This window comes from Eleutherodactylus coqui, chromosome 8 (genome assembly GCF_035609145.1).
Source record: "Eleutherodactylus coqui strain aEleCoq1 chromosome 8, aEleCoq1.hap1, whole genome shotgun sequence".
Lineage (NCBI taxonomy): Eukaryota > Metazoa > Chordata > Amphibia > Anura > Eleutherodactylidae > Eleutherodactylus > Eleutherodactylus coqui.
Window position 1 is genome coordinate 54,064,307 of NC_089844.1, and position 27,909 is coordinate 54,092,215.

At 46.1% G+C, this 27,909-nt stretch overlaps 1 protein-coding gene across 1 annotated transcript in view; it reads right to left on the reverse strand.

The window, feature by feature from the left end:
- Positions 1-27,909, reverse strand: part of LOC136577475 (uncharacterized) — a 229,887-nt gene that overhangs the window by 96,517 nt on the left and 105,461 nt on the right. Inside the window, exon 6 of the mRNA XM_066577376.1 lies at positions 18,404-18,519. Within this exon, the coding sequence (XP_066433473.1) occupies positions 18,404-18,519 (116 nt within the window). The remainder of the gene's footprint in view (positions 1-18,403; positions 18,520-27,909) is intronic.

Here is a 27,909-nt window from a genome sequence, read left to right on the forward strand (position 1 = left end):
TAGCGCTAGGCCGGGGGGGCTGTCGCTGCGCCGGGCTGCGCCGGGGGGGGGCTGTCGCTGCGCCGGGGGGGGGGGCTGCCGCTGTGATGGGGGAACTAGCGCTAGGCCGGGGGGGCTGTCGCTAGGCCGGGGGGGGCTGCCGCTGTGATGGGGGGGCTGTCGCTAGGCCGGGGGGGGCTGCCGCTAGGCCGGGGGGGGCTGCCGCTAGGCCGGGGGGGGCTGTCGCTAGGCCGGGGGGGGCTGCCGCTAGGCCGGGGGGGCTGCCGCTAGGCCGGGGGAACTAGCGCTGGGCTCCGGAACCTAGCGCTGGGCTCCGGGGCCTTCACCTGGGCTGAGGGTCTAGCACTGGGGAGCCGGGGGCTAGCGCCTTACCTGCTGCCTGGCGGTGGGCGTCTGGTCGGCGGCTGCGGGGCGTCTGGTCGGCGGCTGCGATGCGTCCGGTTGCCATGGAGACACAGCTGGCGGCGTCTCGGGAGCGCGCACGTCGGGCTGCAGCGAGCGACGGGGAAAGAGCCGGCGGCCATCTTGAGAAAACTTTATAAGTTGCTGAAACGCTGGAACGGTAAGTACAAACCAGCTAGAAATGTCATTTACAGGGGGGCTTAATAATGTGTACTTAATGGGGGGGACTGGGCAAAAAAAAAATTTAACTGCTTCCTCGAGACATCTCCTTTAAGTCTTAAGGTAATTAACAAGAGATCTCCACTTACATCACTGAAGAGGTAGGGTTTGTATCCCACTTCCCCCTCACTCCAAGTTTGCTCATTGATAATACAGGTGGTTTAGTTCACAGGTATTCCACACATTTATTGACATCAGGTGTAGAAAACTTAAAGGCTATCCGATAATACAACAAATAATAGATGGTGTTTGCTCAGTGAAGAGGATACCCCTTGTTAATTTTGTAATTACACAGCGGTTTTCGTCCGTAGTGCTGCCTATGATTTATGGACTGTTTTGTTGGCTATTGACTGTGTTATAGGTCATAATTTACAATGAAAGCAGAAATCACAGTGAGCAGTGCAGAGAATCATGGAATGCTAGAGTTTGAAGGGACCTCCAGGGTCATTGAGTCCAACTCCCTGCTCAGTGCAGGATCTAAATTATCCCAGATAGATGTCTGTCCAGTCTCTGTTTGAAGACTTCCATTTAAGGAAGGAGAACTCACCACCTCCCATGGCAACCTGTTCCACTCATTGATCATCCTCACTGTCAGAAAGGTTTTTCTAAGATGTAATCTGTGTATCCTAACTTTCAGTTTCATCCCATTGCTTCTAGTCTTTCTTTGTGCAAATGAGAATAGGGTTGATCCTTTTGCACTGTGACAACCCTTCACATATTTGTAGACAGCTATTAAGGCTCCTCTCAGTCTTCTTTTTTGCAAGCTAAACACCCTTGTTCCTCATAGGACATTATTTGCAGACTACTCACCATCCTGGTAGCGCTTCTCTGAATGTGTTCCAGTTTGTGTGTCTTTTTTTAAATTGCAGTGCCCAGAACTGGAAACAATATTCCAGATGAGGTCTGACCAAGGAAGAGTATAGGGGGAAAATTACCTCATATGATCTAGACTCTATGCTTCTCTTAATACATCCCAGAATTGTGTTTGCTTTTTTTGCATCTGTATCATACTGTTGACTCATGTTAAGTCTGTGATTTATTAGTATACTCACGTCTTTTTCACATGTGCTGCTGCTTAGCCCAATTCCTCCCATTCTGTATGTGTTATTTTTCATTTTTCTTGCCCAGATGTAGGACTTTGCATTTCTCCTTGTTAAATACTAGAGATGAGCGAACGTACTCGTCCGAGCTTGATACTCGTTCGAGTATTAGCGTGTTCGAGATGCTCGTTACTCGTAACGAGCACCACGCGATGTTCGAGTTACTTTCACTTTCATCTCTGAGATGTTAGCGCACTTTTCTGGCCAATTGAAAGACAGGGAAGGCATTACAACTTCCCCCTGCGACGTTCAAGCCCTATACCACCCCCCTGCAGTGAGTGGCTGGGAAGATCAGGTGTCACCCGAGTATAAAAATCGGCCCCTCCCGTGGCTCGCCTCAGATACGTTGTGACTTAGCTGAGGGACAGTGGTATCGTGTTGGAGCTGCTGTAGGGAGAGTGTTAGGAGTTAGTGTAGGCTTCAAGAACCCCAACGGTCCTTCTTAGGGCCACAACTAACCGTGTGCAGTACTGTGGAGGCTGCTTTTAGCAGTGTTGCACATTTATTTTTTTTTTGGTATATCGGCCGTGCAGAGCATTGCGCCCTGCAGTAATAGTCCAGGGACAGAAGTGTGGAGGCAGGGAGAGCGTTAGGAGTTATTGTAGGCTTCAAGAACCCCAACGGTCCTTCTTAGGGCCACATCTTACCGTGTGCAGTAGTGTGGAGGCTGCTTTTAGCAGTGTTGCACATTTTTTTTTTTGGTATATCGGCCGTGCAGAGCATTGCGCCCTGCAGTAATACTCCAGGGACAGAAGTGTGTAGGCAGGGCCAGAAGACATATATTATTGATTGAATATACGCAGTGGTCCTTTTCAAAAAAATATTGGAAAAAAATTTATTTGGCCTGCCTGTCACTGTGCTCAGTGTTCTGGGTCCGTGTCTGCTGGGGGTATTAGTTCTCCAAATAAATACGCAGCCAGCTAAGTGTTACAGCAGGCTTGCGCCAAATTATTTCCTGGCTGTGAAATCACCGCTCTGTTGCAGTTAATAACAGTGCAACACTGCAGTTCTGTGACATACACATCAGGGACAGAATTGTGTAGGCAGGGCCAGAAGACATATATTATATTGATTGAATATACGCAGTGTGGTCCTTTTCAAAAAAATATTGGAAAAAAATCTATTTGGCCTGTCTGTCACTGTGCTCAGTGTTCTGGGTCCGTGTCTGCTGGGGGTAGTAGTTCTCCAAATAAATACGCAGCCAGCTAAGTGTTACAGCAGGCTTGCACCAAATTATTTCCTGGCTCTGAAATCACCTCTCTGTTGCAGTTAATAACAGTGCAACACTGCAGTTCCGTGACACACACATCAGGGACAGAATTGTGTAGGCAGGGCCAGAAGACATATATTATATTGATTGAATATACGCAGTGTGGTCCTTTTCAAAAAAATATTGGAAAAACATCTATTTGGCCTGCCTGTCACTGTGCTCAGTGTTCTGGGTCCGTGTCTGCTGGGGGTAGTAGTTCTCCAAATAAATACGCAGCCAGCTAAGTGTTACAGCAGGCTTGCGCCAAATTATTTCCTGGCTCTGAAATCACCGCTCTGTTGCAGTTAAAAACAGTGCAACACTGCAGTTCCGTGACACACTGCAGGGACAGAATTGTGTAGGCAGGGCCAGAAGACATATATTATACATTGAATATACGCAGTGGTCCTTTTCCAAAAAATATTGGAAAAAAATCTATTTGGCCTGCCTGTGACTGTGCTCAGTGTTCTGGGTCCGTGTCTGCTGGGGGTAGTAGTTCTCCAAATAAATACGCAGCCAGCTAAGTGTTACAGCAGGCTTGCGCCAAATTATTTCCTGGCGTTCCGTAAGCGAACTCAGCCTCCAACCACAGGCCAATAAGCGGCACATTTAATTACAGCGTTGTGTTTCTGCATTCCTGGTAATACAGCATGCTGAGGGGTAGGGGTAGGCCTAGAGGACGTGGGCGCGGCCTAGGACGCGGAGGCCCTAGTCCGGGTGTGGGCACAGGCTGAGCTCCTGATCCAGGTGTATCGCAGCCGACTGCTGCGGGATTAGGAGAGAGGCACGTTTCTGGCGTCCCCACATTCATAGCACATTTAATGGATCCACGCGGTAGACCTTTATTAGAAAATGAGCAGTGTGAGCAGGTCCTGTCGTGGATGGCAGAAAGTGCTTCCAGCAACCTATCGTCCACCGACAGTTCTGCGCCGTCCACTGCTGCAACTCAAAATCCTCTGGCTGCTGCTCCTCCTTCCTCCCAGCCTCCTCACTCCATGAAAATGAGACATTCTGAGGAGCGGGCAGACTCCCAGGAACTGTTCTCGGGCCCCTGCTCAGATTGGGCAGCAGTGGTTCCTCTCCCACCAGAGGAGTTTATCGTGACTGATGCCCAACCATTGGAAAGTTCCCGGGGTCCGGGGGATGAGGCTGTGGACTTCCGGCAACTGTCTCAAGACCTTTCAGTGGGTGAGGAGGCCGATGACGATGAGACACAGTTGTCTATCAGTGAGGTAGTAGTAAGGGCATTAAGTCCGAGGGAGGAGCACACCGAGGATTCTGAGGAAGAGCAGCAGGACAATGAGGTGACTGACCCCACCTGGTTTGCTACGCCTACTGAGGACAGGTCTTCAGAGGGGGAGGCAAGGGCAGCAGCAGGGCAGGTTGCAAGAGGCAGTGCGGTGGCCAGGGGTAGAGGCAGGGCCAGACCGAATAATCCACCAACTGTTTCCCAAAGCGCCCCCTCGTGCCATGCCACCCTGCAGAGGCCGAGGTGCTCAAAGGTCTGGCAGTTTTTCACTGAGAGTGCAGACGACCGACGAACAGTGGTGTGCAACCTTTGTCGCGCCAAGATCAGCCGGGGAGCCACCACCACCAGCCTCGCCACCACCAGCATGCGCAGGCATATGATGGCCAAGCACCCCACAAGGTGGGACGAAGGCCGTTCACCGCCTCCGGTTTGCACCGCTGCCTCTCCCCCTGTGCCCCAACCTGCCACTGAGATCCAACCCCGCTCTGAGGACTCAGGCACTACCGTCTCCTGGCCGGCACCCACACCCTCACCTTCGCTGTCCTCGGCCCCATCCACCAATGTCTCTCAGCGCAACGTCCAGCCGTCGCTAGCGCAAGTGTTTGAGCGCAAGTACGCCGCCACGCACCCGCACGCTTAAGCGTTAAACGTGCACGTAGCCAAATTTATCAGCCTGGAGATGCTGCCGTATAGGGTTGTGGAAACGGAGTCCTTCAAAAGTATGATGGCGGCGGCGGCCCCGCGATACTCAGTTCCCAGTCGCCACTATTTTTCCCGATGTGCCGTCCCAGCCCTGCACGACCACGTCTCCCGCAACATTGTACGTGCCCTCACCAACACGGTTACTGCCAAGGTCCACTTAACAACGGACACGTGGACAAGCACAGGCAGGCAGGGCCACTATATCTCCCTGACGGCACATTGGGTGAATTTAGTGGAGGCTGGGACAGAGTCAGAGCCTGGGACCGCTCACGTCCTTCCCACCCCCAGAATTGCGGGCCCCAGCTCGGTGGTGGTATCTGCGGCGGTGTATGCTTCCTCCACTAAAGCACCCTCCTCCTCCTCCTCCTCCTCCTCCAACGCAATCTCTGTCTCGCAATCAAGATGTGTCAGCAGCAGCACGACGCCAGCAGTCGGTGTCGCGCGTCGTGGCAGCACAGCGGTGGGCAAGCGTCAGCAGGCCGTGCTGAAACTACTCAGCTTAGGAGAGAAGAGGCACACGGCCCACGAACTGCTGCAGGGTCTGACAGAGCAGACCGACCGCTGGCTTTCGCCGCTGAGCCTCCAACCGGGTATGGTCGTGTGTGACAACGGCCGTAACCTGGTGGCGGCTCTGCAGCTCGGCAGCCTCACGCACGTGCCATGCCTGGCCCACGTCTTTAATTTGGTGGTTCAGCGCTTTCTGAAAAGCTACCCACACTTGTCATACCTGCTCGGAAAGGTGCGCCGGGTCAGCGCACATTTCCGCAAGTCCAAGACGGACGCTGCCACCCTGCGGACCCTGCAACATCGGTTTAATCTGCCAGTGCACCGACTGCTGTGCGACGTGCCCACACGGTGGAACTCTACGCTCCACATGTTGGCCAGACTCTATGAGCAGCGTAGAGCTATAGTGGAATACCAACTCCAACATGGGCGGCGTAGTGGGAGTCAGCTTCCTCAATTCTTTACAAAAGAGTGGGCCTGGTTGGCAGACATCTGCCAGGTCCTTGGAAACTTTGAGGAGTCTACCCAGATGGTGAGCGGGGATGCTGCAATCATTAGCGTCACCATTCCTCTGCTATACCTCTTGAGAAGTTCCCTGCAAAGCATAAAGGCAGACGCTTTGCGCTCGGAAACGGAGGCGGGGGAAGACAGTATGTCGCTGGATAGTCAGAGCACCCTCATGTCTATATCTCAGCGCGTTGAGGAGGAGGGGGAGGAGCATGAGGAGGAGGGGGAAGAGACAGCTTGGCCCACTGCTGAGGGTACCCATGCTGCTTGCCTGTCATCCTTTCAGCGTGTATGGCCGGAGGAGGAGGATCCTGAAAGTGATCTTCCTAGTGAGGACAGCCATGTGTTGCGTACAGGTACCCTGGCACACATGGCTGACTTCATGTTAGGATGCTTTTCTCGAGACCCTCGCGTTACACGCATTCTGGCCACTATGGATTACTGGGTGTACACACTGCTCGACCCACGGTATAAGGAGAACCTTTCCACTCTCATACCCGAAGAGGAAAGGGGTTCGAGAGTGATGCTATACCACAGGACCCTGGCGGACAAACTGATGGTAACATTCCCATCCGACAGCGCTAGTGGCAGAAGGTGCAGTTCCGAGGGCCAGGTAGCAGGGGAGGCGCAGAGATCAGGCAGCATGTACAGCGCAGGCAGGGGAACATTCTCCAAGGCCTTTGCCAGCTTTATGGCTCCCCAGCAAGACTGTGTCACCGCTCCCCAGTCAAGGCTGAGTTGGCGGGAGCACTGTAAAAGGATGGTGAGGGAGTACGTAGCCGATCGCACGACCGTCCTCGGTGACGCCTCTGCCCCCTACAACTACTGGGTGTCGAAGCTGGACACGTGGCCTGAACTCGCGCTGTATGCCCTGGAGGTGCTTGCTTGTCCTGCGGCTAGTATCTTGTCAGAGAGGGTGTTTAGTGCGGCTGGGGGAATCATCACAGATAAGCGTCGACAGGCTTACACTCATCAAGATGAACAAAGCCTGGATTTCCCCAGAATTCTCTTCTCCACCAGCGGACAGCAGCGATACCTAAGCAATACGTAGGCTGCACCCGCGGATGGAAGCATCGTTCTCTATCACCATAATAAACGGGGACCTTTTGGGGGCATGGCCTGGATGGCTCTAATGGCGGGTGCTTATTACTGAGCTTCGTGTATGAGATTCACCCCAAGCGACACCCAAGCGACAAAGAAGAGCCTAGAAGAGTAAAAACACACCTGCAGGATACCGGAGTGTCTGCTGCACGCTGAGATGAACAAAAGAAGGCAAACAAGAACAGGACCGAGACGCCTGACTGATTTTTATCAGGCGCGCGGCACGGAGGGAGAGCCTGCAGTGGAGGACGGAGCGACGTGTGTAGTGAGCGGTGAGGAGACAGGGGCAGAGGGAGGGGGGGCCCCGCTATAAGAGAAGAGGGAGAACGGGCTCACATCAGCCCCTCGCCACCACAGTTATCCATGGAGGTCCCAGAAAGTCAGAAAGCCCACAAGCTGACAAAGTGCCAAGCAGCCACAACACACCATATGCAGCAGACTGATATCACAGCTCCTCTAAGCAAAGGGGGGAAGGAGGGGGGGTCGGATAGCTCAGTGCCATCTTCCTCTCACTCACCGCAGCCCCAGCAACCTCAGCAAATAACTCAGGAGGATATAGCAGGGGGGAATAATGATGCGTACTCCCCTAGCACCAGCCCTGAAAAAAGGAGGCCAAGAAGAGAGGAGCCTGAGCAAAACAAGTGCATGACCCATAAAAAGACCGGGGATACCTTATCAGACCCCATACTAAGCATTGCCTGCTCCAGCCAAGCTGCCTCTGAATATTTCATTAGAGATATGGTGATTGCATTGAGAGGATCTCTCAAAAATGAACTCTCAGCGCTTAACAACCAAGTAAGCACCGCCTTAAATAGCCTGGGTGAAAGAGTTGATAAACTAGAAAGCAAGACAGGCGAAATAACAAGCTCGCATAACCAACTTATTGACGCCCACTATGGATTAGAAGAGGAGGTGGAAGCCTTAAAAAACAAAATGGCTGACATTGAAGACCGTAGTAGGCGCAATAATATCAAGATTAGAGGAATTCCCGAAGAAGTAAGACCGGAAAAACTAAATAGCTTTGCGCAAGATCTTATCAAAAAACTGATACCACACTCTAAACCAGAAGAGAATATCCTTGATAGAATACACAGGCTCCCCAAGCCCAAGAACCTGCCAGACAATATCCCCAGAGATGTGATAGCGAGGGTGCATTTCTATCATACCAAAGAAGAGCTAATGCGGGTTTCCAGAAACATGAAAGAGCTCCCGCAACCATATAATAATATCAAGCTTTTCTCAGATTTTTCTCAAATCACCATGCAGGCCCGGAAGAAACTCTCCCCTATAACAGCAATTTTGAGGGACAACAAAATCCCATACAGATGGGAATTTCCAACTAAGCTATATGTAAATATGGAAGGCACCCCGAACAACATTACCTCATACAAAGCAGGAATAACCTTCCTGGAAAAATGGAATCTTCCGACGCCACAAGTTAACACCCCCCCCTCTCGGGTCTCCAAAGACTGGTCCCAAAAACAATCATCAAAACTCAAGAGACAGCCTCCTGCCCATCGCTGAACCCAGAACAAACAACCTCAGCAGAGGCTCATAGATGCAGAAAAGGTGTTACCCGTCCAAAGGTCGAAATAGAAAATCACCCCCTAAAAATGTCCTTTTTCCGCAGGGTCAAGTTTGATCAAAAACCTTGCAAAGGTCCTTTTTCGTTATTCACACATATTAAAGAAAAACTAGCACTGAAAACGAAATGTTTTTTTTCACAAACCAATCCCAAAATCTACCATAACCCTTCCCGTTCCAAGACAGAACTTCAAGAATACCGTTCCACCGATCTGAGAACGCGGCTGCACTGCCTGCTGTGACGGGAGCGGGCAGAGAGCTTGTCTCATCTGCGGAGTCTGTGCCGCCGGCTGCGAGCGCTCCGGGGGTCCTGCCGGGGGTCCGGTGGTAGCGGGAGTGACGAGGTGCCTGCCCCACAAACAAGCCCTGCACTGCCGGCTGCTGTAGTCCTGTGGACCCCTAACGTATCCACTACTGTGCCGGAGTTGGGTGAAGTGCCTGCCACCCATAAATAACCCACGTCTGCACCGGAGATCCCTAACCAGCACCCCACTTGCACCGGTGACAGAGAAGAAGCCTGCCTCACCGGACGAGCCCTTACAGCTCATCACCACCATCTTGGGGAACCGGCCTGACTTTCCCTGCTCGGCAGAAACAGGAGGTGAGAGAATAAAAGATATTAACCCCTCGCTGCCCACAAGAAAAAAGAAAAGAAAAAAAAATTGGACATTGACTTGCCTAATTACTCTAAAACAGACCAGGGAGAATTCCCCCTTTGATACCTAGCCACTCTCCACAGCTCTTGCGGGCAGAATCAGACGGCAGGTAATTCTGCTAAACCTCTAAGAACAAACTTCTTTACAAAGAAGAACCCCTATCAAAACAGAAAAGTTGAGGGCGCGACCTGACTGCCGGCCAAGCTGGGCGTTTTTTGCCGGACTCCGCTGGCTGGCTACCTTCCGAGCGACAAACAAGCTTCAAAAAGACCTTTCTTCACCCTAAAAGAAGGGCTATCTATCGGAGGGAGCCTAGCAATGCCTAAGCGCGGGAGTTCCAAGCTGCCTCCACAGAAAGTCTCCGATTTTTTTCTCTGCCCGGGGTGCCGACAGAGGAGAGACTGCAGCTGCGTATGGCCCCCCCGCGCTTCCCGAAAGTTACATAGACGGAGTGGCGCCGCTATCCTCTACTGAAGGAGGGAGCTTGCGTACCGCTTGTAGATGCAGGGGAGAAGACCGGGGATTCCTCTCCGTCCAGGCAACGACAAGAACGGCTGTCACAACGCCAGAGGAGGGTGAGCGAAAAAACTATCACACACAATCTCGTCAGAGACATAGATAAGATGGCGTCTGCATCAGTAAATCAGCGGGAAGTTGCTTCCTCCCCTACCTCTAGCCCTGAAAAGCAACGGCCAAGAGCAGACTCCCCCTCCCTCTCTGATACCAACTCACTTGTAGCTGATGATCCGTTTATAAGTCTACCCTCCACAGACCAACCGGCCTCTGAATCGTTTATCAAAAACATAATGATGGCCCTGAGAAAGTCTATGCAGAAGGACTTTAACATACTTTCTACCTCCGTTAATTCATCCATACAAGAACTAGGTGACCGCACAGACCATGTGGAGCACAAGATGGAGGAGCTGACCTCCTCACATAATAACCTAATTGACTCACACCACTCACTAGAGGAAGAGGTTGCGGCTATTAAGAACAAGCTTGCGGACCTAGAAGATAGGAGTAGGCGTAATAACCTAAAACTCCGAGGAATACCAGAAAACATAAACCAATCAAACTTAAAAACCTTCCTCATAAAACTTATCACCGCCATTCTGCCAGGGACTCCAGAGTCTGAACGAATTATTGATAGAGCTCACAGACTCCCCAAACCAAATTTTCTCCCACCAGATACCCCAAGAGATGTGATTGTAAGAATCCATTTTTTCCATGTAAAAGACGCCATGATGCAGGCAGCACGAAAAATGGACTCTTTACCTGATCCTTTCTCTAAAATTCAAATATTCTCTGACCTCTCCCAAGCAACCATCCAAGCAAGGAAAGCCTTTGCTCCTACGACGGCGGCACTACGCGCAAACAAAATCCTATACAAATGGGGGTTTCCAACGAAACTGCTGATTAACAAAGACGGCACTCTTCATATCATCGCAACCCCCCAAGAGGCACGTAAGACTCTCGAGAAGTGGAACATTTCTCTCCCGGAGTTCAGTCGGGACACCTCTATAACGAGACCCAACAAACCACCCAACTCGTGGTCCCGTGCGACTCATACTTGATCCTACAATTGGGGATTCCCAAACCCTGAATGAGTCTCTCCAAATTTATGCTTTTTTGCTCCTTGCTACCTGGGTGTGAATGCTCATGCCAACCCTAAGGGAAAGTGACCAACTTTAGGCGAACTTTTGCTCTCCCCCACCAGTATGCAGGCAACAAACCCTGCCTTTCTTGATGTTTGTTTCACTTGTTTTGTTTTTTCCAGTTTTTCTTCTAGGCATCAAGAAATCTGCATGACATATTCTACAAATGTCGAACATGATGCACTCTCACTCGTATGTACCTCTAATTGTTTATCTGTTGTTTGTGTGGTCTTGTCTCATTCTCGGAACTTTAACATCCACATATATAAAAAACATGTCACTTAGGCTTACATCTCAAAACGCGAGGGGTTTAAATTCACCCTTTAAGAGAGCCATGGTGTGGAAAGATGCCAGGAAGTCGGGGACTGATGTGATTTTTCTACAAGAGACACATTTCTCCTCTTTAGCTTGCCCAAAATTCTCCAATAAAAATTTTCCCCAAATTTTTATGGCCTGTGCCCCTAAAAAGAAAGCAGGCGTGCTAATTGATTTTAAAGCCCAAGTCAACTTTACACTTAAAGACAGCCTAATAGACCCTAAGGGGAGGTACCTTATTCTATCTGGCACTATCGACCAAACTCCTATAACGTTTGCTAACATCTATGCTCCAAATACATCTCAAATTTCCTTCCTTAATAAAACCATGAAAAAAGTTAAAAAATTACAGACAGGCAGATTAATAATAGGCAGAGACTTTAACATTACGCCAGATAGAAATCTTGACTCAACACATATACATAGATCCTCGCCTATACTCTCCCCTTGGTTGAATGAAGAAGCTTTATATGATTTATTTAGATGTCTGAACCCCTCTTCTAGGGAATTCACGTATTTCTCCCCACGCCACAAAACTTTTTCACGCATAGACCTGTTCATATCAGACAGGTGGACACTACCACTAGTAAAGGCATCTGAAGTTGGGATAGCAACCTGGTCTGACCATTCCCCAATATTTCTCAAACTAGAGCTGGGACCCCCTAGAATAAACACCAAAATTTGGCGATACAATGTTCCGCTAATCAACATCCCCAAAAATAAAATTTTAATCGCTGAAGCCCTGAAGGAATATTTTGAAATAAATGCTGACCCGGAAATCAGTCCTTTTAGTCTATGGAACGCTCACAAAGCGGTCATCAGAGGGGTTCTGATCAAAATAAGCGCCCAACATAAAAGGAATAAAAATAAACTGATGGACGAATTGTTAAGTCAAATCCAATGCATAGAAACCAAAATCCAAAAAACTCCCCAGACCTCTGATCTTAACGAATTGGCAACTCTTAGAAGAAAATTGAGATCACTACTTATAGAAGAACATATTAGAAATACCAACTACATGAGAGCTAATTATTATTCTTCGTACAACAAGCCCTCCAGACTTATGTCAAATAAAGCCAAACCCAAACCTATAAAGAATACCGTTCCACCAATTCACTACTGGACTCAAGCGAAACCCAGCCAAGAAATACCCTGGAGAAAAGAACCAAGACACTTCAAGCTCACTACTATTCGAATAAATGGAGTTAAACCTACTCTCACTAAACGTCAAAGGTCTTAACTCACCTAATAAAAGATCTCAACTGTGGAAAGAAGCCTTATCCTCAAAGACGGACATACTGTGTGTTCAAGAAACTCCTTTCGCAAAGAATAGAGCGCCCAACATATCCCATCACAAATTCTCAAAAATGTTTTTTGCTAATGCCACCGAAAAGAAGGCAGGAGTCTTAGTCGCAGTCAAAGACTCAGTGGATTTCCACCTGTTAGAAGAAATAACGGATACAGCAGGAAGATACATAATACTGATATGCAAGATAGGAGATCTTCTTGTCACCCTAGCTAATATTTATGCACCAAACTCGAAGCAACTAAATTTCTTAGGTAAGGTGATGAGAAAGATAAAGAAAATCCAGAAAGGCAGCCTAATCATCTGTGGGGACTTTAACCTTATTGCGGATAAGAACATAGATACCAGCTCTCCAGAAAAGCGAAGAGGCCCGACCCTGTCCTCCTGGATTCAGAAGACAGATATGTATGATGCTTTCAGATGTTTGAATGCGGGTTCAAGGGAATATACCTTTTATTCACCACGTCATATGTCTTTTTCCAGAATCGACATGTTCCTGGTGGACTTTCAAATTCTAAAAAGAATGCAGAACGCAAATATAGGAGTGACCTCCTGGTCGGATCATGCTCCGATCACCTTAAAAATCAAACTAGACTCCCAGATTCCTATATATGGAAGCTGGAGAAATAATACATTTTTAATGAAGACATCAAATTTCCAAAAGAAAATAAAGGGTGTATTGGAGGAATATTTTGAGTTAAACGACTCCCCAGGAACATGTCGGTTCATTCTCTGGAATGCTCACAAAACAGTGATAAGAGGGGCAATGATTCAGCAAGGATCTATATATAAAAAAGAGAAAGAAAAACTACTCAAACAGATTTTGTCAGAGCTAGCCAGTACAGAAAAAGAATTGCAAGATTCACCATCCATTAGCACACATAAAAAACTAACAGATTTAAGACTTAAGGCTAGAAACTTACTGACAGACAATTACGAGAAAAACCTGAGACACCTGAAGTCCTCTTACTATATGAGCAACAACAAATTTACAAAAACAATGACCAATAGGGTCAAACAAAAGAGGATTAAAGCAAAAATCCCATACATAATAGATCCATCCTCGGGCAATAAAATATTCAACCCGCTAGAAATAGCGGAGATCTTCAGGAAATACTATGAATCATTGTACAATATAAATAAGGAAATAGGTACTGCTCACCCATCTGAGGAGGAAATTAATCAATTCCTGTCTTCCATCCAATTACCAACGCTAAACAAGACCCAATTAGACAAACTAAATGCACCTATTTCCCTTCAGGAGGTTTCACAGGCCATTAACAAATCCAAAAAAGATAAGGCCCCAGGACCGGACGGTTTTAGCTCCGAGTACTATAAAATATTCCAGAGACAATTAGTACCCCACATGTATAATTTATTCAACCAAGCTATGTTAAAAGGCCACCTTCCCCAGGAGATGCTACAAGCTAATATAGTGACTCTCCCAAAGCCTGGGAAGGACACCTCTTCTCCTATTAACTATAGACCAATATCATTGCTCAATAATGATACTAAAATGTATGTGAAAATATTAGCGCTGCGCCTCCTGGAGGTAATCCCCAATCTAATCCACAGCGATCAATCGGGGTTTGTAAGGGAAAGACAAACATTGGACGCCACTAGAAGGCTGTTGGACATACTGGGTGAGGTGGAGACCTATCGGACGCCTTCTCTTTTCCTGACTTTGGACGCTGAGAAGGCATTCGACAGGATCCACTAGGGTTATGCCTTCTCGGTGCTGAAAAAACTGGGCTTTGAAGGAACAATCTTAGGAGCAATTCAAGCATTGTATGGGGCCCCTTCGGCAAAGATTCCCATCAACGGAGTCATATCGAATGCATTTACAATCACAAATGGAACTAGGCAGGGGTGCCCCCTTTCCCCGGCCCTATTTATTCTAACTACGGAACCTTTGGCTGAGGCGATTCGTATGGAGGCCAACATTCGAGGAGTTGCATTATCCTCCAGGCAACACAAAGTGGGTTTATTTGCCGACGATGTCGTTTTGATGCTCACCTCCCCTATGGAATCCCTTAGAACAGCATATGAACTTTTACAAAAATTTGGAAAAATTTCATACTATAAAATAAACCCTTCAAAATCCAAAATATTAGCAATTAATATCAACAAAGAGTTACAATCCCAACTTAAAAGAGAATTTCCCTTTGCACTAGAATCCAAAGAAATACACTATCTAGGCATAACAATCACATTACCAATGGGAGAGTCGATGGAATCCAACATTCAGTCCTTGATGGAGGAAATCCAGAAGAATTTAGATGAATATAACAGAGTGGAGTTTTCTTGGGTCGGGAGAATAGTACTGTATAAGATGTTGGTTTTGCCAAAGATTTTGTACAAATTCCGAATGATTGCAACTAACTGCCCCGGAAAACTTCTCAAGAACTTACAAAAGCAGATGATGACGTTCATATGGGGGGGGGGGGGGGGGAGAGGCCAAGAGTGGCAGCATCCATCATGTATAGCCCGAGGGGACAAGGTGATATGGGAGTCCCTAATTTAATCGCATACCACAGGGCGATCATAGTCTCCCAGCTGAGAGCATGGTGCATCTCACTACCAGGGATAAGCTGGCCTAATAGAGAGCAAGATATAATGGGGAAAAGATCCCTCAAAAATCTATTATTAGCAACGAGCCTAAACCCCAACATAAAACTCATGAAGAATCATACGATCAATACAGCAATAACCACATGGAAGCTTCTGATACAACTGTCCAGGAACCATGTTCCTAATAAACTTGTTCCCCTTCCACTGGGAATCCTGGAATACTGGTCGGATAATCTACATGTACAAGCCTGGTCAAATAAAGGTATTAAACTAATATCAGATGTTATGAATAGGAATGGAGTAACTATGAAAACATTCAAATCTCTCCAGTTGGAATTCGGCCTTGCAGACAAGGAATTCCTAATATATTCTCAAATTCGTGGCATACTAGCATCCTCCACTTCCTGGAATCTATATCTACCATCATACTTATACAGTTTCATATTTGACCCCCCACCTTATAAACTAAGACTTAAAAATATCTACGATATTTTTTGTGGAAATGGAAATCACGACCCAAATCCACGGAAAAAATACACTTCCTAAATTGGGAAAGGGAGCTGGGTAAGTCTTTCCCAACAGAACAATGGAATATAGCACATCAATGGGCTATAAAAGCATCCTCCAGCGCATCCCTTCTGGAGGTTTATAACAAAGTAGCCACAAGATGGTATAGAACCCCGGTCAGACTTTCCGACTTTTTTGCAGAAGTATCTGATAAATGCTGGAGAGACTGTGGAGATCGAGGATCACTCCTCCATATCTTCTGGGGTTGCCCCAATATCCAGGTTCTGTGGAGGGATTTTTTTGTCTTATTCAAAAATATTACAGGAGCGGACATTCCACCCACACCCGAATTAGCAATGCTATTGCTAGGCATAAATAACATCCCAAGGGACGTTAGGAGGTTGGCAGCACACGGTCTCCTCTCTATCAAGTTGTTGATAGCTAGGTACTGGAAAACTAACCGGGTTCTGTCAATAACAGATCTGACTCAGCTTCTTTCCGAACATTGCATATATAAAAAAATATTCGCATTCAGAAATGATAGGGTCAATCAATATACAGAAATGTGGAAACCATGGCTGGACCATTACCAGTTAGATAATTATATTTCCCATTAAACAAACACAAATAACACAGAGGCAAAAAAGAGGCCGCTCCTAAGAAAAATCTCGATGCAATATACACACTCGCTTGATCCAGAGTCTTGAACCATTATGTCATTATATTCTTCATTTTCCCCCTCCCCCCCTTCCCCCCCCCTCCTCCTACCTCGAGTTATACCCTTCTACATGCGTCAGCTCAAGCTAACCTAAGAATAAGAGTTGTTCGCTAATGCATACATAAATAGTTTCTTTTAAGGTTAAACTGTTCATGCTACTCTATGTGTTGATTGTAAGCAATATGTAAGAAGAAAATCACTAATTGCATGTAATGTAATGATATGATAAATTTTACTGAACAAAAAAAAAAACGGGGACCTTTTTGCTTCATCAATCTGTGTATTCTATTCATCCTCCTCCTCCTGCTCCACCTCCTGAAACCTCACGTAATCACGCCGAATGGGCAATTTTTCTTAGGCCCACAAGGCTCAGTCATATAATTTTTGTAAACAATTTTTATACATTTCAATGCTCATTAAAGTGTTGAAACTTTCACCTCAACCAATTTTTATTTCAACTGGGCTGCCTCCAGGCCTAGTTACCAATTAAGCTACATTAACCAAAGCGATTAATGGGTTTCACCTGCCCTCTTGGTTGGGCATGGGCAATTTTTCTGACGTACATTAGTACTGTTGGTACACCAATTTTTTGGGGCCCTCGCCTACAGTGTAATCCAATTAATTTTTTGCCCACCTGCATTAAAGCTGACGTTACAACAGCTGTGATGGGCAATGCAATGGGATATATTTATGTACCCCCGGTGGCTTCCTGGCACCCACCCATGCTGTGGGTCCACAGGGAGTTGTAACTGCATGTGTCCACTTCTAAAGAACCCCAGTTTGACTGGGGCATGCAGTGTGGGCCGAAGCCCACCTGCATTTAATCGGACGTTACCTCAGCTGTGATGGGCACTGCAATGGGATACATTTATGTACAGCCGATGGGTTCCAGGGAGCCACCCATGCTGTGGGTGCACACGGAATTCCCATTGCGGAGTTGTACCTGCCTGTGACTATTTATAAAAAACCACGGTCTGACTGGGGCATGCAGACACCTTGACAGAATGAATAGTGTGTGGCACATAGGTTCCCCATTGCTATGCCCACGTGTGCAGCTCCTGATGGCGGTGGCACAGGATTATATTTCTCATTGCTTCTGTACAGCATTGTGGGCTATCGCCCCGCCCCTTTTAAAGAGGGTCGCTGCCTAGCCGTGCCAACCCTCTGCAGTGTGTGCCTGCGGTTCCTCCTCATGGCAGACGCACTTATAAATAGACATGTGGGTGGTGTGGCATGAGTGCAGCTGAAGGCTGCGCAGGGACACTTTGGTGTGTGCTGTGGACACTGGGTCGTGCAGGGGGGTTGGGCAGCATGTAACCCAGGAGAAGTGGCAGCGGAGAGTCATGCAGGCAGTGATTGTGCTTTGTTGGAGGTAGTGTGGTGCTTAGCTAAGGTATGCATTGCTAATGAGGGCTTTTCAGAAGTAAAAGTTGTTGGGAGGGGGGGGGGCACTCTTACCGCTATTGTGGCTTAATAGTAGGACCTGGGAACTTGAGATGCAGCCCAACATGTAGCCCCTCGCCTGCCCTATCCGTTGCTGTGTCGTTCCCATCACTTTCTTGAATTGCCCAGATTTTCACAAATGAAAACCTTAGCGAGCATCGGCGATATACAAAAATGCTCGAGTCGCCCATTGACTTCAATGGGGTTCGTTACTCGAAACGAACCCTCGAGCATCGCGATAATTGCGTCCCGAGTAACGAGCACCCGAGCATTTTGGTGCTCGCTCATCTCTAATCGCCGCCCACTGTTCAAGCTTGTCTAGATCTTTTTGAATCCTCTCTCTGTCTTCCCTAGTGTTAGCTATCCCTCCTAGCTTTGTGTCATCAGCAAATTTGATCAGTTTCTCCTCCGCTCTCTCCTCCATTCCCTCCTCCAAATCATATCATATGGCAGATTTACTGCTGAAAGTAATATCTGACAATGTGTACATATTATTGGAATCGTGAAGCAAAATTTCAGGTTTCGGGTCTTAAATTTACTCAAATTTGCAGAATTGACAAACACTGCATTACTACATATGTACTTCAAGAACTCATATAAGGATAAAGGACTTACATTGCAAGCAAATCCAGGAATTCATAAAGCTGAACTCTTCCAGGCTCTACAAAACATTTTCTTTTCTGCCTCATACACATAGATAATTTCTGCGGGGACACTGCAAATCCACACATCTACAAGAAAAAGGGTCATCCATTAGGGCTTCTGTACATTAACCATGTATACATAGTATGTTCTACTCTCTCATGAATTTTTATAATTTTTGCATTCCAGCTATATACTCTACCTAAAATGACAATATATTTTAACAATTCTTATTAAAATAATTTACATTTTTTTCTAACAAGGCATCAATAGATGTGTTGAATTCCAGATGTATTTTTCAATAAACTAAGAATAAATAACACGTTTAACAAAAAAGTCCATATTTTACTATTTACTCTTCACAGGAAGTATTTTATGGTTTGTTCTTTAAGGTGTACTCTGTTATATTTCGTATAATAGAAAGTATTCAGCTTTCTAATATAGTTTATGTATTAAATTAGATTTTCCTGGATTTTCCCTATTGATGATCTATCCTCAGATTAATGACATGTCCTCATATGTCATTTTAATGCACTGTAAATGCCATAAAACTCACTCCCCCCCCCCCAAATAGTGCCATCGCATTTCTTCATTTCTTTTCACTTACATTTTTTTTTACGTTTTGTAATACATTATATGGTGCATTAAATAATACCATTAGACACAAATCATCCCGCAAAAAACAAACCCTTATGCAGCTACACAATGTTGACAGAACAATAAAAAAAATGTCATGGTGCCTGGAAAGGGGGAAGGAAACAAAAATTTAAAAAATGAAAATCTTGGGTTTTAAAATGTGTTAAGTGCGGTACTAGTGCATCTTGTCTTCACCGGAACTGTGGGTGGGGTAATGGGCTTGTCCTGGTGGAGTTATAGGGAACGCCCACAACTGGCAATTGGCTACCTCACATAGACCTTTACCCATTGGCTGTCATGTAGGCTCCCCGCTGGACTGCTCTATAGGCTGCTAGCCCTGTTGTTGCTAGCGGTGCTGTCAGTGTGGCCACGGTGCCGTGCCATGTATCTCCCCTCCCGACCTCGCTGTCACTTTGGCTGCTGGTCATCAACCCTCCTCGCTCCTGTCAGTGTCCCTGGCACTCTCCCTTCTCCACTTCCAGCTCTGGCGCTGTAATTTTCCCGCCCTCCCATTGTTGCCACTGTATCTTCATCTCTAATGGTGGCTTCTGTCACTGTGCTGTCCCCCATTGTGAGTCTCCCCGGGGGCCTCCCATCAGCGCTGCTATCTCTCTGGCCCTCCTAGCACCTGTCACTGGTCCTTGGCGCTCTGCCTTCTTACCTCCCTGGTCTGACGCTGTCCATACCCTGGTGTCACTCTCCCCACCGGCCTCCTATCAGCACAGGTATCTCTCATGCCCTCCACCAGTACAGCTTAAGCTGGGCCCGCTGTCTCTCCCTGCCACTCGCCATGTGCTCCAGTTGAACAGTAGCTGTAAGTCCTCACCAGAGTCAAACAGGACAGTGCTGGAGGGGATGGAGAGCACATTCCTAACCCTAGCATTAACCCTAAGCCTAAGGGGGGTGGTGAGCACATCTCTTACACTAAACCAAGAATCATAGAATGGTACGGTTGGAAGGCACCTCCAGGGTCATCGAGTCCAACCCCCTCACCCATGCAGGATTCACTAAATCATCGCAGACAGATATTTGTCCAGCCTTTGCTTACCCTAAGCCTAAGGCGGGGGCGTTAGTGAGGATATCCCTAACCCTAACACTAACCCTAACCCAGGGGGTGTTAAATGGGTGTTCCCTGTCACTCTGCCCAGCCTACCCCTGTCTCCACCCCTAGTTCTGGTGGAGACATAATGCACCAGTACCATTAAGAGCTTCCCATATCTATAAGCAACACATAGGGCACCCAGAAAGAGGCTGTCACTGCTATATAATAAGCTACTATTGGTATAAATGTGTCTTTCCTCAGTCTGGCTTGCAAAAAAAATGTTTTGCAATAATGTAATACTTTTAAACACAGCTTCACCAGTAAATGTTTTCGCATATTAGATAATTGTCATTATACCTTTTATTCCCCTTAACAATGTGTTTATATTACTCCAATGTTAAATGACAAAGCCATACTACACAGGCATGAATTAAGCATAAAGCACAGTTGCCTGCATTGTGTTGTAACTCTATGCATAATTGTACAGGGAAGCCAATGTTTGTACAAAGTAATTGGTAGAAGCCTGCCGTGGAAAGAAGTCAATAAGGAGATCCATGTCTGTGACATGAGATTGTAGTTAAGCCTGTTCAGAGAGCTAACTTTCAAATAAATTGTAAAAAATCTTTCTGAAAATGTGGATATTAATCATAAGGATTTAGACGTAGCAACCAAATGATTTCACCTTCCTTTGAAAACATATTGTATTCTGAACGCGAAATAAGCATAGATAAAGTATCAAATTCAGAAGAAGGGAATGCATTTCCATTTAGACCCTCATTATTAAGTCCAAGTGACACTGACTAAGTGAGAATGTTTAAAGAACCACTTAAACCCAACTGTAATACAAACAGATGGATCAACCACATAGAATGAGCTGATACTGCAACGTTCTTACACCAGTGTTTCTTCATTATTCACTGCTGCTGTACATCTCATCATTGCTAAATTTGGTATGAACTGCAGCACCAAGTTCATGATGGAGATAGTTGACTTTCTTGTAAAGTCAAATTTGATCTCATGGCACCAGTTATTTGTATTGCCTTTGACAACCACCCACCATCGCCTCCATTTGCAGTGGTTTTATGAATGACAAAACTGGACTGCTATGGCGGAGAACCAGATTGTCTTTAGCAATGAATCCTGGTTTATTTGGGCACTGACAAGAGCTGTGTTCCTGTCTGGAGACCTGGGGTGACCGTTTCAATCCTGCCTTTGCTGTGAAGCGGCACACTGCGCTCCCAGTGCTGCTGTGAAGGTCTGGGAGGCCATCACATATGATGGTTGGTCACTCCTAATAGTGGTATGAGGGACAATGACAGCTCAGCGATAAATTCAGGACATCCTGCAGCCACATGTGTTGTCTCTCATGGCAAGGCTTCCAAAAGGGATTTTCCATCAAGATAATGCTCGGCCGCATACATGGGTGTCACAGGAATGCCTCCGCAACATTGAAACATTTCTGTGTCTTGCCCGATTGCCAGATGTATCACCAATAGAATATGTATGGAACCCTCTGGGATCCAACAGCTTATGAGTTTGCACGCTCTAGAGGCTCAGTTACAGCAAATGTGAACCGATATGCCACAGAATACCATACAGAACTTGTATGCCTCCATGCCTACCCAATTATTCAATTTGCATGCAAGCTAGAGGCGGCACAACAGGGTACTAGAGCCTCCATGCCCGCCTGTATCATATCTTGTATACAAGCCAGAGGCAGTAGAACAGGGTGTTAGAGCCTCCATGCACACCCGTATCATATCTTGTATCCAAGCTAGAGGTGGTACAAGAGGGTACTAGAGCCTCCATGCCCCACTGTATCACATTTTGTATTCAAAATAGAGGTGATGCAAGAGGGTACTAGAGCCTCCATGCATGCCCATATCACATCTTGTATCTAAGCGGGAGGCAGCCTAACAGGGTACTAGAGCCTCCCTTCAAGTGTTAAGTATTCTGCAAAAAATTATCCTTTTCTTCTGATACTATAATGACTTATTTATATCAATGCAATCACACATAGAAAGTTTCATTCGATTCCCAAAACTCTAGGTGCTTGATTTTTTTTTTTTACCATGAGTGTATTTTGCATACAGCATGTATTAACTTAAGGAACTTTGACACATGTGGAATTATTTCACCAGGATGCACCAAAAGACGCAGCTTCAGCTGCCACTGCAAAATTCTGCATCACAATCTGTTGATCAAGAAGGGTGTCGTCTCTCCTTAAGGAGAGCACCCAAAAAGCCTTTGGAGACACCTTGGGGGTGAGTGGGTCGGGGAATGGCATCATCTCTCCCCAAGGAGAGCACACAAAAGGGGTGAGGAGAAGTGAGTGAGGAGAGCACCCAAGAGTGAGTACGGAGACTTATAAGGCCATGCACACTCCTCTGGGTATAGAAAGTAAGAATGAACCCATTGAAATCAATGTGTTCTATTCTTTGCATTATGTGTTTGGGAAATTTCCGTTCACATAATCACGGTGTTTCACAATCATCTGTCAAAGCCCTAAGGGCGGCTTCAGACAATCATATTTACACATATTTTTGCTTGCTCACAATTTTCCAGTGCAATACACAGAAAATGGAACCCATTGATTTCAATAAGGCCGTTCTCATTTCCATATTTTGCACACGCATTTCTTACGTGCACAAAAAAATAGGACCTTCTCTGAGCACCTCAGCCAAAATCACAATCAGCTCTTTCAGTAGGCGGGGATTTAAAATCCCCGCCTGCTGATAGATCAGGACTACGCAGAGAAGATACAGCTGTGTTCCGGCAGCTGAAGGGAGGTGAGTATCGCTTTTTTTTTACACTATTTTTCATGTTTTTTCAGGGAAGGGCTTATATTTAAAGCCCTTCCCTGAAATCCAATTACTGGGGTGCCAGCAGCAGGATCCTCTACTGCAGCTGTCATGTGTGACAGCTGCGGTAGGGAATTGAAGAATTCCTCTGCTGCAAATGCAGAGAATTCTTTTTACTAGCGGGGTTGAAGGAAACATCTGCCACATGCGGCAGATGTGTTCTTCATCCCCGCGGGGGACACGGCAGCGGCGGAGGGTACGTTTTAAAAAAAATTTTTTACATTAAAAATTATTGTTTTTCAGGGAAGGGCTTATATGTAAAGCGCTTCCATGAAAACAATTAGGGGTGTCGACAGACCATTGTTTTCAATGGAGCCGCCAGCAGCAGATGCAACTCCCTTGAAAACAGATGGGGAGGAGAGGGTCAAAATTTTCTCAAGTACTTCGAGTATGCTAATGCTTGAACGAGCATCAAACTCGGACAAGCATGCTCGCTCATCTCTAGTCCTGCCTTATCTTTTCTTTCCCGTACTATTAACATATCTTCCATGTGTGACTATACCTTCAAAGAGGAAAGTGATTTGAGTGATGAGGCATTGTCAATTTGAGTTTCTTTTCATCAGTCTGCATTTGGAATGCCTTAATGACATCTTTATCTAGGGCTTAAGTGATCCAAATAGTCACTTAAAGTGATAGCGTAATGGCCTTTTTACATGGGACGATAGTTGAGTAAATGACTGCAAGAGCATGACGTCACTGCTAAGGTCATTAGCGCTTGTGCAGAGCATTTACACTGACAGACTTCACAGCTAGAGGGCGGGCTTCTCGCTTAGCGCTTTACCTTCTATGTGAAGTGCTGAGTGGGGAGCATTTACACTGAATGATTCAGCAATGGTTTTTAAGCTGACTGAAAGTCAGAACCTGCTTATAATTAGTGAGCAGTTGTTTTTGCATTTACACTGTATGATCACTCAAATGTGTTTGTTTGAAAGAATTTTGAGTGATAAATAATCGTCCTGTGTAAATGGCCCATAACTTTAGATTCAATCAAAGAATGGTAGAGTTGGAAGGGACTTCCAGGGTCATCTGGTCCAACCCCCTGCTCAGTGCAGGATCACTAAATCATCCCAGACAGATATTTGTCCAGCCTTTGCTTGAACACTTCAATTGAAGGAGAACTCACCACCTCCCGTGGTTACCTGTTCCACTCATTGATCACCCTCACTGTAAGAAAGTCTCTTCTAATATCTAATCTGTGTCTCCTACCTTTCAGTTTCATCCCATTGCTTCTAGTCTTTCCTTGTGCAGATGAGAATAGGGCTGATCCCTCTGCACTGTGACAGCCCTTCAGATATTTGTAGACAGCTATTTAATCTCCTCGCAGCCTTCTTTTTTGCAAGCTAAACATTCCCAGATCCTTTAACCGTTCCTCATAGGACATGTTTTGCAGACCATCTTGGTAACTTTTCTCTAAACTTGCTCCAATTTTTTCGGTCTTTTTAAATTTGAGGTGCCCAGAACTGGACACAGTATTCCAGATGAGGTCTGACCAAGGAAGAATAGAGGGGGATAATGACCTCACGTGATCTAGACACTATGCTTCTCTTAATACAACCCAGAATTATGTTTGCCTTTTTTTGCTGCTGAATCACATTGTTGACTCATGTTCAGTTTGTGATCTATTAGTATACCCAAGTCTTTTTGCATGTGCTGCTGCTTAGCTCAATTCCTACCATTGCATCTAAACCATTAGTGCTAGGTCCATTTACTTCCCATCAGGAAGGGGTTAACATACAATCGTGCTGAAGCTGTACCGAACTGTAATATTTCCATTAATTTGTCTTGCATTTTCAGACATAGGCTATTGATAAACCACTATACTAAGGCCAAAATCTAAGCAGCTAGGCTGGAAGTGTCATCTTTCATTTCCTTTGTTGTCTTGCATACAATAAATGTTTCTCAGCGTTCCAGAGAATGCGGATTTTGAAAATGCTGTACATGCTTGCGGGGTAATTTCCAACAGATTTTAGTGACCGGTTTTAATTAGGGAAGTGGAAAAATGCTTCCTAAGCATATCTCTGTGTTACTTAGCTTGATTAATTATCCTCTCTATAGACAGTTCATTCCTGTGAGCTTACATTGTTTGCAGTTGTATAGATCACTTTATGGCTTTGCATTATTTTAGTTTTACTATATCTATGGAGTAAATGATGAGTGTAAATATTGCATACCAAACACATTTGCACTACACACAATATCTTATAATACCCAAGAAGGATCTGATGATAGTATGGGGAAATTTGCCACATGCCTCCCAAATAAGCCATTACAAAAGAAATGTGCATCAATAGAGGGGGCGACCAATACCAGTTGAGATCATCAGAGTATGGGGGACATCCCTCTATGGCTGGAGGAAAGCACAACCAGGTACATCCAATATGGAGCCTCCTTTGCAGATTCCATCACATTTTATAGAATAAATTGCCCTGTATGCATTGCTATTTCCCCAACATCAAAACAATGGATACCTCGAAGGAACCTAATGGACCTCACTGTATTGCAAGTCCGTGAAGTCTGTTGGGTAGCAGTGGTATCCTTCATATGATGAGCAATGAGTTATGATTTCTGTTGTAAATGGAAACCGCGACACAAGGATGAACAGAATCTTAGCAATGCAGTGAAAAGAGCAAGACATCTTAAAATTCAAGAGAAAAGGAGTGAAAATCCTAAAATCTGTGTCTGTGTTTCTCAATAAGTAAAATGTAATAATGTGTACATGCTATGTTGTCATTCAGCTGGCTGCTGAACACTGTAGGATTAAAGGGGTTTTTCAGACAAATAGGATTGATGGCCTATCCTTGGCATCCTATCGATCAGCCGAAGGGCGCCCACTGTCAGTGACACAACACATAGGGCTACTGAGCGGAAGCAGATTGCTCTGATCCCTGTGTAGTGGCCAGTAGTGGTAATTGCAGTCACAGCTCTCATTAAAATCAAAGTGCCAGCCACTACACAGGGCGATCTGCTACCGATCCATACCCTGTGTGTTGTGGCATTGACAGCAAGTACCTGATTAGCTGATCTCCATGAGTCTTACTCTCAGCACCCCTGGCAAACAGCTGATTTTGTCAGGGAAAACCACCTCCAGCCTGACAATTCTGGTTAAATGGTATTACAGGATAGTCATTTACAAGAATAACAATCCTATTTTAAATAGGATGGTAGAAGGTCCACCATGGCAGGATCTGCTTTTAATAGGTGGCTCTCCATTCTAGGTCATAGTGGAAGGTCTGTTTTCCCATCTGGACATTTGAACATGAGATGTCATCTTAGCATCTTAAATAAGGTTGAGACTGCTGGTTGCATACATTTTTGTATATCTGGATAGAAGTTACTTTGTGTTTGTTGGTTTTCATGTGTGGAATGTAATCAGACCTCCTTGTGAGACTAGATCGCCCCAAGAGCTTTCAGAAAAATATCTTTTGTTGGCTTTTCTTTGATGCTGTGTTTGCCTAATGATTGTAATTAATTTAATCTAGCTGAACAGATAATCGCTTGTGTCAAATTCTTTGTTATTTTATTTTGGTGATTTTACTCGATATTCAAAATATTATTACTGGGTTTATGCAACATAAAACAGGTGTAATCACAGTGTGGTCCTAGGCTTAAAATAGCGATAAATGCTAATTATGGGTGAAATTTTAGTTAGAAGTGATACTCATTTTAAGGCTTCTTTCCCACAAGTGTATATCGGCCACCGTTTTAGCGGCTGGCCGATATACGCTACCATCTGTGGCATTAAAGCTCCTGAATGGGCGCACAAATCTAACGTTTGTGCGCCCGTCCACACGGCATTCGGCCCGAGCGCATATACGCCGAGGCTACCATGCCGTCGTCCCTTTTTCCTCCCTCCCCCTCGCAGGCTCACCTTCCATTGCAAAGAGCGAGCGGGGAGGAGAGCAGAGGGAGGGAGTTTAGTAGCCATGCTGCTAAACTCCCTCCCACCTACGGCCGCTGTCATGGGCTCCCATTGAAGCCCATGCAGCAGCCGACGTATTCCGGCCCAGAAGATAGTTTCAGGACTTTTTGGGGGGACCTGACGTAAAAATGTCCAGCGCCATATTGGCCAGCTGAGCGCTTTTACGTTACGAGAATACGGCCATGTGATTTGATGCATTGGAATCCAATGCATCAGATCACAGCGTATATCGGCCGGCCCCAATACACGCTTGTGGGAAAGAAGCCTAAGGCTGTATTCACACAAGCGTATATCAGCAGCCATTTTACGGCCGGCCGATATATGGTACCATCTGATGCATTTGATTCCGATGCATCATATTAGACAGGTGTATTTCCATGGAGTAAAAGTGTCTGGCCAGCCAATATAGCGCCAGGCACTTTTATGCTGGGCAGGAAAGATAGTCCTGGAACTATCTTTCCCAGACGGAATACGGACGCTGCCATAAACTCCTATGGGAGCCAATGACAGCTGCCAGAGAAGGGAAGTGGGAGGGAGTTTAGCAGCATGACTGTTAAATTCCCTCCCCCTTCTCTCCTCCTCTTTGCCCCTTGCCAGCTGTTTGCAATGGGAGGAGGCAGGATGGGGCGATAGCTAGTTGCTAAGCTCCTGCCCCCTCTCTGCTCCTTGTCAGCAGCCAGCAATGGGCTTAGCACACTAGCTCCCGCCCCGTCCTGCCATCTTCCCTTGCAGATAGTCGGCAAGGGGCAGGGAAGGGGGAAACAGTTTAGCGGAGCTAAACTGTCTTCCCCCAATGCCCGACAGCATTGCGGGCTTGGCGTATATGCACTAGGCCATCTGAACGGGCACACAAAATGTTAGATTTGTACCCTCGTTCATGCGTTTTTACGTCACTGGCGGGCAAACGTAAAAATACTGATGCCCGTGTAAAAGAGACTCAGAAAGGTTATTAATATTATGTTAAAGATTTAATTTTCTTTCACTTCTATTTGAACTGGTAACTTGAATGTACATCACACAA